Source organism: Delphinus delphis, chromosome 6 (assembly GCF_949987515.2).
Source record: "Delphinus delphis chromosome 6, mDelDel1.2, whole genome shotgun sequence".
Classification (NCBI taxonomy): Eukaryota; Metazoa; Chordata; class Mammalia; order Artiodactyla; family Delphinidae; genus Delphinus; species Delphinus delphis.
In genome coordinates this window covers 3,920,814-3,933,106 of record NC_082688.1, presented here as the reverse complement: position 1 = coordinate 3,933,106, position 12,293 = coordinate 3,920,814, and the positions used below count along the sequence as shown (strand labels likewise).

The 12,293-nt window shown below is 44.6% G+C and overlaps 1 protein-coding gene across 2 annotated transcripts in view; it reads right to left on the bottom strand.

The window, feature by feature from the left end:
• AK8 (adenylate kinase 8) overlaps positions 1 to 12,293 on the bottom strand; it is a 128,553-nt gene that overhangs the window by 42,723 nt on the left and 73,537 nt on the right. For both annotated transcript variants that reach the window (XM_060013269.1, XM_060013270.1), the window contains one exon: positions 10,651 to 10,792. In XM_060013269.1, the coding sequence (XP_059869252.1) occupies positions 10,651 to 10,792 (142 nt within the window). The remainder of the gene's footprint in view (positions 1 to 10,650; positions 10,793 to 12,293) is intronic.

The window sequence follows — 12,293 nt, the reverse complement described above, 5'->3', positions numbered from 1 at the left end:
GGGGCTTCCCTGGTGACGCAGTGGTTGAGAGTCCGCCTGCCGATGCAGGGGACATGTGTTCGTGCCCCGGTCCGGGAAGATCCCACATGCCGCGGAGTGGCTGGGCCCGTGAGCCATGGCCACTGAGCCTGCGCGTCCGGAGCCTGTGCTCCGCAACGGGAGAGGCCACAACAGTGACAGGCCCGCGTACCGCAAAAAAAAAAAAAAAGAAAGAAATAATAAAAAATTAAAACCCACCACACTCGAAAAGGAACCTATACAGCAGTTGCCAGTTTGCACAAAACAACCTGGGACACAACAAGCTAATCGAAAATGCCTTCCTTGGGTGATTTCTTCATAGCCCCAAATTTAGTCCAATGGAGTAGAGAAAGAGAGAAATACTAAAGAAAACAGCAATAATAAAATCTCTGCTACCATTCTGCTCAATTCTATTGCCACTGACTCAGCGAGGGTCCCCTCTTTTACCCTCTTTCTGGGGATTTCTGAGAGACGCAGCAGCAGCTCTGACCTGGGACCTTGCAGTTGGACGTGACCCGGACCTTGCCCGCTGGGCCTGCAGCGGTACAGCCCGGGGGCCGGGGGAAGAGGTTCAAGGCATGGCCCGCCCCGCCCCCTCCGCACAGCATCAAGGTGAGGCAGGATGCAAAGGAAAACAAACAAACAAACAAAAAACCACCAGTCTGTCTGATACACTGCAAACTTCCCGACATCAATCAGAATCCTATACTCCCTCTCCATAGTAAACATTAATTTTAAAAGGAAATACCGTGCTACAAACTTGCAGCATGAAATGAATTATTTTATAGCCAGGCAGAGGGCAGGTTTCTGGATGGAGCCTTGGATACTTCTTTCTTTGTTTCTTTCTTCTTTCTTCTTCTTCTTCTATTTTTTTTTTACTATTATTATTACATTTTAACAAACTTTATAGCCCATTTTATTTGTTCTCAAATAACTTTTTCTCCTTCTTTGTGACACATCAATTACTTGGTTTGTTTCCCTCACTGTGGGATGTTGGAACCAGGAGTTGGATGCTCCGCAGAACATAATTTAGTATTATGTGCCCTGGGTTTATGAGGTAGAAGTGAAACAAAACGTGGCATTTGAACACTATCCATTTATTAGCTCTAAGAAGAGACTCGTATTTGACAAGGAGACAATAACTTTGTTCCCTGATAAGCCAGAGGGGTCTCTTTCTGTGTCCAATACAGAGTAGCTTACCCTTCCCCAATAACTCTATTTACTAGTATGAATATATTTTACTAGTAAAATTGATAGATATGTAAATTTATTTTAATCTAATTTCATTGAATCCTCCTAAAAACAAAAAGAGCCTTTGTAGACTGTTTTCATATCTGAATTATAGATTTCTGTATCGTATTCCCAGATTGATTTCTAGGCTATAATTCTGTCAAGATTTCCTCCTGGTGTCAAAAACTGCAGCACCACAGCTAGACTGCTTTATAATTGGCATCACAACCGAACCAGAATTACAGCCCTGATACTCATCCCAGTGCTAGGTGGGTTCATTTTAGAATGTTTCTCTCTTCCTTAGCCTATATCTGGACTTGAAGGTTCATGGCTAAAATTACTTTCTGAATTAATCATAAAAAAATACTTAAGAGCAAGCTAAGGTGGAGGAAATGGATTGGTCAGAGGTGACAAAGAGGAGGAGAAAATACACCCTCAGTGATGGGAGAGAAATACAGAAGGATGACTGAACAGTGGCATAGGATTAAATCTATGTTGTAAACAAATATCTTTTTTATTTCTCTGCTTGTCCTCTGCCTTAGGGTCAAATAAATTAAATTGGCATTATTTACTAAGTCTTTAGAAACTGCTTTTTACTTCGTGGTGAACGGAGAAGTATTTCCTTGCAAGCTTGCCCTAAATCAAGGAGGTTCTTGAATAATCTTCCCTGCGGTGCTTTTCATAAACACCGTGTCCTCCCCCTGTTGGTCGTGCAGTCCTGGCATGGTGCACAGGGCTGGTAAATAAAACGGGTCTTCTTCCCCTCGGGGTTCAGAAAAATGAGCACTAGGTTCCCTCCCTACGTCTTGTCAATGACCCGCCCCCAGTCTTCTTCTAAGTGACTGTTTTTGCATTTTCCCTGATGCCTTTCATCTTCAGGTAGATGAGTTTACTCAGAAGCTAATTATTGACACCAAAGTCTGTTCCATCCCCAGCATTTCCCAGGGTGGAAACTTCGCCTCATAGCACTGTGGTCCCCTGGAAATTCCCGGTCAACACAGGTGGAAAGACAGGATGCTCAGGCTGCCTGCTGGGTCCCTGCTGCCCTAGAACTAAACAGACCTTTCAGTCTTCTAGGAGGAAGCTCTCCGGACCCAACTCCAAGGATATAATTAAGACAGAATTGAGGAGAATCCAACCGTGAGGGACAGAATAATGCCCCCCACCGAGAGGTCCACCTCCTAACCCCCAGAATCTGTGAATATGTTACTTCACATGGAAAAGGGGATCTGCACATGAGATTACATTAAGGACGTTGATAGGTAAGATTATCTGGGTGGACCCAATCCAATTACACGAGTCCTTAAAATCTGAGAACTGTTCCCAGCTCTGGTCAGAGGGAGATGTGGCCACAGAAGAAGACCAAGTGTTGCAACACTGCTGTCTTTGAACACAGAGGAAGGGGGCAGTGATCCAAGGACTGGGGGCAACCTCTAGAAGCTGAAAAAGTGAGGAAATGTACTCTTCCTAGAGCCTCCAGAAAGGAACGCAGCCTGTCTGATGTATTGATGTTAGCCTTACAGAATTGTAAGACAATAAATGTGCACTGTTTAAGCCACTGAGTTTGTGGTAATTTGTTACAACAGTCAGAGAAAACGAATTTTCTGTCTATTTTCTAAAACCAACTCATGCTATTCTTAGACAAACCACAGAGCTATTCAAGGACAAGTGATTTGCAAAATAAACCCACCTTGGGACTCAGGTATAGACATTGCCAAATAAGGGTCCTAAAAGTTAAAAGAGAGAGAGAGAGAGAGAGAGAGAGAGAGAGAGACATAGACAATGAATACCCTTTGGAAGAAGAAGTACTCTAGGAAACAGCAGAACATTTTAGATAAAACCTTATCAATGTGCTCAAAATAATTTAGAGAGAACAGACTCTGTAATACAAGAAATCAAAGAAAAGAGGATGAGATAAAATTTAAAAGGAGATGAAAGAAAACTGATAACGTTAAGGGAAAAAACTAAGGGAAACGTAAAAGCATTATAGAAATGAAAAATAAATTAGAAGCAACAAGAAATAAATATGATAAAAAATAAAGTTATCATGAAGGACAGATGTGAAAAATAATACAGAAAAGGGCTTCCCTGGTGGCGCAGTGGTTGAGAGTCCGCCTGCCGAAGCAGGGGATGCGGGTTCGTGCCCCGGTCCGGGAGGATCCCGCATGCCGCGGAGCGGCTGGGCCCGTGAGCCATGGCCACTGAGCCTGCGCATCCGGAGCCTGTGCTCCGCAACGGGAGGGGCCACAGCGGTGAGAGGCCCGCGTACTGCAAAAAAAAAAAGAAAAAAGAAAAAAAAACAGAAAAGAAAAGGAAAAGATAAAAGCTGCTAGAAAGAAATTGTAATTACGGAAACAGATAATAAATATCCAGCATGGACGTAATTGGTCTTCCTGAATAAGAACAAGTGAACGAACCAGAAAAATATTAATATATGAACTGGAAGAAAATTCTCCTGAAATAATGGAAATGGAAAGGATTCATAATATTCCAGAGAAAAGTAATAAAGAGAACCAAGACTGAGGCACGGCCTAGTGAATGTAAATGAACTGGGAGACAGAGCATCCAGACGTAAGAAGCACATCACCTATAATGGAAAAGAATCTCGCTGGCCTCAGACATTACTGCAAGCCCACAGGGGTCAGAGCACAGCATAGAAACGGTACAGGATGCTCAGGGGTAAGAAATGTGATGGGAGAACGTTTTACCTTGCTAGATGCTGTTGACAGATGAAGCTGACAGAAGGACATTCTCACATGTGCAAGCACTTAGGAAGTTTAGCATGTCTGTACCCTTGCTGAAAATGACTCAAAGACATAATCCATTCAAATGAACAATGAATCAAGACTGATAAATGGAGAGGTTGAATCATGTAAACAGCTGGCGTTGAAATCTGAATCCAGTTGAAGAGAGAATGAAAACTTCACAAGTACAGTAATACAGCTAAAAACAGAATGTAATTGTTATATTTCTAGAAAGAAAAGCTTAGCTATCTTAAAAATAATAATCTGTGTATAATAGACTGAGGCCAAAAAATTTCAGAATGTGTCTGTCCCTCCCCACCCCCAGCCCCAGCCTGCCACAAATGGAGAGTGGATGGGGGAGGGGAATGAGGAGGTGGTACATATGGGAGTATTTTTTTCTTTCATCTTTCACTGACAGAGTCAAAATATTCTGTTTCATTTCAGAACTGACAAATTGAGAAATACAAGTTTAATCAAACCACCTTGACAAGAGTAGTAGAACTAGAAACAGATTATCTTCGAAACCAACTTGGGGGGAGAGGAGAGAAGCCAACAATAGCAATAATAAAAGAAGGGGCTTCCCTGGTGGTGCAGTGGTTAAGAATCCACCTGCCAATGCAGGGGACATGGGTTCGAGCCCTGGTCCGGGAAGATCCCACGTGCCGCAGAGTGACTAAGCCCATGCGCCACAACTACTGAGCCCACGAGCCACAACTACTGAAGCCCGTGCACCTGAAGCCCATGCTCTGCAGCGAGAGAAGCCACCGCAATGAGAAGCCCGTGCACCACAATGAAGAGTAGCCCCTGCTCACCACAACTAGAGAAAGCCTGTGTTCAGCAACGAAGACCCAACGCAGCCAAAAACAAAAATAAATAAATAAATTTATTAAAAAAAAAAAAAAGGAAAACGCAGGCCATTAAAAAAAGATGGAAAACAAAGGAAACCGTGATGAAGCATAAAATAAAGTGATGAAAGTAAAAAATAAGTGGGATAAATTCAACTGTTCAAAGGAAAAGACAAGCAGGTTGAATAAAAAATGTTAAACCCAATTTCATTCTGCCCTACGTGACAACTTGAAATAAAGGAAGCAAAGGAGTTGAAGCTAAGAGACATGCAAATGCAACAAAGCAATCAAGGGTTGAGTTCCGGGTAGAAATGGCGCGTTGAAACACGCATCACATTCTGTTTCCTCCCCAAACCCGACAGAAGATTGACAGGAAAGGGATTCTGAGAACCTACAGCGACGACAGGGAGAAGAGCGGAAGGGAAGGCAACTAAACAAGTGTTTTTGCGGCTGGAAGGCAGCTGGACCTGTGACAACAAGCGACGGAGACGTCAGCAAAGGCCAGATCCCGAGTCAGCAGCAGGAAAAGCTGAGAACAAACCCGGAGTCCTCACCAGCACATCCTCAAAAGGCTCAGGCGGAGGTGCTGAAACGGAGCAGGGCCCTGCGGTCCCTCCTTCCATGTCCTCCACCTGCCTTTTGTCTGTGGAAAAACTTTAGCCAACGAATAAGTGTAATCAGAGAAAACGCAGAGGCAAAGAAAACAGTCAAACAAATAATCATAGTTTAGTCATTACGCAGAGTCAAGGACCTTTAGCTCCTCCTCAGGGGCTACGGATAATATTCTGAGCCGTATCCTGTGAACTGTCTCCTAGATACTGAAACCCCACCAGGTGGAAGAAGCTAACTACATGATGACCAGGCTGTAGCCATGACATAAGCTGCCACAATTCTGAGAACTGGCCTCAAGGAAATGGGAACAAACCGACCCTGGAACTGAAGACTAACTGTACCTAAAACAGTCAAGATGACGCTGGTCAGAGCACCGCAGGACCAGTTTCAAGGTGAGTGTCAGAGCTGACTGTGCTGTTGCTACATGTAGCGCCCTCCCTCCGTCTACAAAAGCTCTTGGCCCCTGACTGTCAGTAGGGGGAGTCAGCCTTTGGACAGGAGTCCCGCCCCTCCCCCGCTGGGTTGCCAGCATTGGAAATAAAGCAAACTTTCCTTTCCACCAAACGTGCCTCTTTACTGGCTTTTGAGCAGTAAACAGCACCCGTAACAGTCCACTCGGAAACTGGGTGGCTAAAATAAGGACGATTGGTTGAACTTGCTTAAGGAGAGACTAAGCCCCAGATGCCCTCCTCACTCCACCCAGCTGAGTGAATCAATCCTCCTCCGCTTTGGTAGAAATGGGAGGTTTATTCTCTAGAGAGGATATAATACAGGCTCCTTGGACTTGAAGAATGCTGAGCACAGCTGAGAGTCTGAGTCTGTAACCAAAATTAGGGGAATTAGGTTAAAAAAAACATATGCATATGGCGTGCAGTGTGTGAGACCTCTGCCCACCTTCTCCCAGTCTCCACTGTCCTGCTTCTCCCTCGGACCCCAGACCTTTACCCTCCAGCAGGAGATTGGGTGAGTCCTCTGTGAGGAATCTGACATTTCCAGAGGAAAAGACTTAAAGATGTTGAGTTGGTGGGAGGATTCTGCACAAAAGGCCCAAATCGTTCATCCTACACTGAAGACAAATTCTATGAGCTCCATCTATGCCCTCAGAGCTCCCAAATAGTTTTTTAGTTTCCCGTTCTTACATGTGAGCAAACAACCAAGGGTAACGCAACATCTTTCTACTGAGAAACAATGAGACCAAGACAAACAAAAACTCAGTAGGAACAGACTATGCAGGAGGGGAAAAAACCTCTCCTCATTACCCTCCTGCAAAAACAAGCTTGCCATTAACATCTTCAAGAGATAAAAAAAAAAAAATCCATGAAATAAGATCAAGAAGCTATAAAAGTAATATTCAGATGACAAAAAAAGACCTCTTGAATGTTATAAAAGTAAAAACTGCAGCAGAAGTTAGAAATTCAGTAAAAGAGTTGAAAGAGAAAGTTGAGGAAACCTCCTAGAAAGTAGAACAAAACAAAACAAAGGCAAACCACACACATACACAAACACAAAAACAACAAAAGATATAGGATAGAAGAGAGAAATTTTTTTTTTTTAATTTACAAGGCCAGTCCAGGAGATCTAACACCCAAATAGCGGGTTCCAGGGAGAACAGAAAAAAAAAAAAAAGAGAGAGAGAAAAATCAACAAAATAATTCAAGAGAATTTCCCAGAACTGAAGGACATGGGTTTTCACATTAATTTTTGGCCCGATGGAGTAAATGAGACCCAGACAAAAGAAATAAATGAAATTTCAGTGTGAACTTCTTCAGTCTGGAGCACACGTGATGAGGGTGTAACAGCCTACTCTCATCAAACCATCTTTTTAACTTGAGAAGCAACTGGAAGGTATGCTACACTAAAACAAGAGAGCATGTGAGAAAGAGGAAGATGTGTGATTCAGGAAACAGGGACTCCAACTCAGAAGACAGGCCAAGGGAAGCCCTCTAATCACAGTGCAGAAAAGTCCTGGAACAGCCCTGCAGTAAGCCTACAGAAAAAGCAGTCCAGACAAGAAAGGAACGGGAGTAAATAAGAAAAACCTGGAACTCACAGTTTACGTAATATGATGGACTTTGTGGACTATTGTTCTGAGGGACTATTATAAGCTGTAGGAATAAGTAGCAAATAGATACAAAGAAAACTAGGCAAGCGAAGAAACAAGGTGATTATTAACATCAGGAAAAACAAAACGAGAAGAGAAAGGGAAAACAGACAAAAAGGACATAAAAGACCTCCTTCCAGCTGAGTTAGCTCTCTGAAAGCAGGTTTTCCGGAAATTACACTCACAACTTTGTGCTTATATCTGATTGTCCAGAACTTAGTCCTGTGGTTCTACAGAGCTGTAAAGGAGGCTGGAAAATGAGGTCTTTCATTTCAGCCACCAACGCGCTCTACTGAAAACTGATGTTTCGTTACTGAGGAGGAAAGGGAAAATTCATGTTGGAGGAGACAAGTAACGGTCCTGTCACAGACAGTCGCTTTCATCAAGATGGCACTGCACAATGAAGACACAGCTGACAAAAACCTTTATGAACTAAATAACATGGCACCAAAATATATAAAGCAAAAACTACAGGAAACACAAAATCAAATCATTAATAAGCTACCTCTCCCCCAAAGGGTCAGCTCCAAGGAACAGTTAGTGTTTTAAAAACTATTCCAGATACGGGGGAAGAATGAAAACCTATGAAATGATCACATCCTTGATCCTATAAGCCTGACAAAGGACAAAAAAAAAAAAAATTCAGACCCATATTATATATGCATATTAATGCAAAAAATCTAAATAAAATGTGGCCAATACCATCCAACGGTATATTAGTTTCCCATTGCTACTATAACAAATTACCACAAATTTAGTTGATTTAAAAAGTTCAAACTTACTATACTACTGTTCTGTAGGTCAGAAGTCTGGTACAGGCCTAACTGCACTAAAGATCAAGGTCGCCCAGGATGACCTCCCTACTTTAAAGCCAACTGATCAGTTACCTTAATTACAAAAGTTCCTTTTGCCATGTAATATAACATTCACTGGCATGACATGGCAGGGAGGGGGACTGCTCACTTTTGATGGGGAATCAAAACTGTTCCTGCCACAAGCAATACATTGAAAGAATAACACGCCAAGACCAAGTGGCAGTCATTCTAGGAATGAAAGGCTGACTTATTATTAGAAAACCTGCTAACATAATTCATTATATTCATACATCAAAAAGGGGGAAAAAAACACATTTGTCTTAGAAGATGCTAAAAAGGCCTTCGAATAATATTCAGCATCAACTCCAGATATTTTAAATTCTAAGAGCTATACTTCTTTAACTTGATAAAAACTGTATATACCTCAACTGACAGTAGTGCCTTAGTGGTAGAATGCAGGACAGTCCTTCAGGTCAGGGAAAAAAAAAAAAAAACCTGTCCATCATGACTCAGTTCTGGATGTAATTAGACCAAAGAGTAAAATGATAAATATAAATATTGGAAAGGAAGAGGCAAAAGGATAAATATTTATAGATGTGACATGATCACCACCCTGAAAAGCCCAAGGGAATCAACTGAAAAACTATCAGAAGCAGTAAGAAAGTTCTAGTAAGGAAGCTGGAGTATAAAGCAAATAAGAAAAATCAATATCTTTCTTATACTCCTGAGAAATCCAGTTGGAAAATAAAATGCGTGAAAATACCCGCTTATCACAACACCAACAAGAAGAACAACAGGTAATATAATACCTAGAAATGCACTTAAAATGAAAAGCATGGGCCCCATAAAGTGTCGGTCATTTCACGAAGGGGCCAAGAGAGGACAGGGCCATAGACTGCAACAGACCAAGTGATAAACCTACTGCAATTCTAGTTAAAATGTCAATGGCAGGGACTTCCCTGGCGGTCCAGTGGGCAAGACTTCTCGCTCCCCATGCAGGGGGCCCGGGTTCGATCCCTGCTCGGGGAGCTAGATCCCGTGTGCATGCCGCAACTACGAGTTTACATGCTGAAACGAAGGTCCCACGTGCCGCAACTAAGACCCGGCGCAGCTAAAATAAATAAATAAATAAATATTTTTAAAAAGTCAATGGCAGTTCAGGATCAAATTATCATAGTACTCATTTGGAATAACAAACGTATAAAATAGACAATAAAGAAGAGTAATGAAAGGGCTTTGTCCTGCATTGACTTGAAATACATGATAAAACTAAAGTAGTTAAACAGTGTGGTACGACTGCAGAAACAGACTTGTGGGAAACAATAGAAAGTTCAGAAGTACAACCGAGTGTACTGAGAGACTGTATTTACGAGCAGACGGTGTTCAGACCATATGTAAATACCCACCCCCTGCAGCCACCAGCCCAGGACCCAATCACCATCTGCAGCAATCAGCCCCCAACAGCCAGGACTTGATCAGTCACTAACAGCTTCCCTAATTTTGCCACCATTTCCAATTTAGAACCAAATGAGAGAAAGCTGAACATGTTCCCCTAACCAAGCACATAGGACACCCTGCTTCCAGCTGGCCGCCCCCAGCTTCCCCAGGCCCACAGCCTCGCTCAGGGAAGCCCTGAAGCCTTACCTTTCCCAGTAGAAGGCTCTCCCTCCCCTCTGCCTGCCTTTGAGATCCGGCCAGCTCCCTTGCTATATATAGCAAGCTCTGACTAAACAGCCTTTGCTTTTTTCATTTAGGAGGTCTTTGTTTATTTCCACAATATCTACTGTGGCGGGGTGCCCTCAAGTTCAAGTGAGTGGGAGAAGGACAGAGTATTCAACAATATTCAACATTTGAGGGGGGAAAAAAAAGAGATTTGTACTGCATACCCACATCAAAATAAATATCAGACGCATCAAAGAACCAAATGTAAAAAAGGAAGTTGTGAAAACAGTAGAAGGAAACGTGGATCGCTCGGCACCACAATCCCATGAGGAAGGCCAGACTGGTTGATGCGTATTGTCATTCACAGGTGAGACGCTCAGGTCCAGCAAGGCGAGCGGCAGAGCCAGGATCTGAACCCAAGCTTGACTCCCAGCTCCCAGCGTAAAAGGGACGAGTGGGTGGGAATGGGAATGACTAAGAGACGCTCCCCTTCCAGAACGTGGTAAGGCTCCGGCAAGCTGCCAGCAGTCAGCTGGATCTGGACAGACAGTGCCTGGGGGTGGGGACCTTCCTGGGAGGCGGCGTGGCCAGGGCCGAGGCCCCGTCGGAAGCGGACTGCTCACCTGTTGGGCTTGTAGCCCATGCTATCCATCAAGCACGCCTGGTCCCTGTCTCGCGGGAAGTCGTGCAGCACCCACCCTCTCTCAACGCAGTCCTGCTGGTCCAGGCGCTGCTTCAGCACCTTCATGATGACGTAGCTGGGGACTGCAGAGAAAGGAAGACAGCTGGTCACTCTGCCGCCCTGGCCACCTCTCCTGACCCAACAGGAAGGTGAGGGAGCGTCCGCGGCCATGGCCCACGGCCTTCCTAACTTTATTTGACCCTGATTTGAACAGGTGAAGAGGCCGTTTTAGGTGGACAGGGCTGTGGGCGCCCGTTTCCCAGGACCCTCCGAGGTCCTAGCGATGGGAAGAACATGGCTACCCAAGAAGGGAAAAGAGCACTGGGTGACCTTGACCTTGAGCTTGAGTTTTCCCTGACTTTGACAGGATATATGCCCATCGGCCACCAGGGTAGCTCCCAGCCCTCCAGTGATATGTGGGCCTCCCTCCCCGATCCCCCTGCAACCACAGGGATCCAGTTTTTGCAGCAAAAAGACTTTTCACAGAAGCATACCAATCCCCAGTGGAAGGTTTGGTTTTCCTCCAGTGGGATGGCAATGGTGCCCCTGAGGCTCTCTGCTAATTCACCATACACAAGCCACCCCCTTCTTTTCCCCTTGCCCCAGTTCTCACCTCCTTGATGTTCAGAATCAAATCTCTCTCAAGAATCACAGCTTTAGTTATAACCAGAGACTGAAATCAAGTCTCACAGAGAAGGAGATGTTGAGAAGCCCCTTGTTTACATTACTGCAATTGACATTTTCCTGAAATTTATACCTCTCTTCTCAGATTCATTAAAAGGCCTATGTTGCTAGTGTACTGCGTTCTAGCAATTTGCACTGCATTTCCTGCACTTTGCATTCATTTTTCCAGAGATACTTGGTAAATATTACCATTGTTTGCTATGAATGTGGGCCCCCCCCCCCCCACCAACGAGCTGGTTTCCTGGAGCTGCAGTGACAGGCGGCTCAGCAGCCTTTCTGGAGATGCCCCGTTCCCTCCGTGAGTCAGCCAAGTGGCCCTAACGCACATGCCAAAGGCCCCCGGCTGACAGCCAGGTGAACGTGGCGGTGAGAGATTCAGAAAAATTACTGCTTTCCTCCATGGCTGTGACGTGCCTGGTTACTGCCCTGTGGCCAAGAACCATAAACCTCATCTAAGTCATTTGCATTTCCCTGATTTTGTTCTTTCTCACATCTTCAGCCTTTCTTCCCCAGTCCCTAGGAAAGAGCAGGAAAGGGATTTTGCTCTAATGAGAAGATTTGGCTGAGACAGATCGGTGAGAAGTTGATACAGCTAATCCCATCCCTTCCCTGCTCAAACCTGCCATGGCTCCCCAATGCTCTGGGGATAAGAGCAGTACCCTTCCCCGTGGTCAACAGGGCCCTGCAGGACCCAAGTCCTGCCTCCCCTCCCTGTGAATCTCCCCCAGCTCTTCGCCTCCCCTTGAATGTGCCGGTCCCTCCATCCAGAGCATCCTTCCCTCATGCCTTGCCCGTGGCCAGGCCCCAGAGGAGTGTCCGCTCCCTGGACGGCCCGTCGCTGGGTTAGCACCTGGTCTTCTTCACCTTCACTTGCCACCCCTGTTATTAACTCTCTGGCTA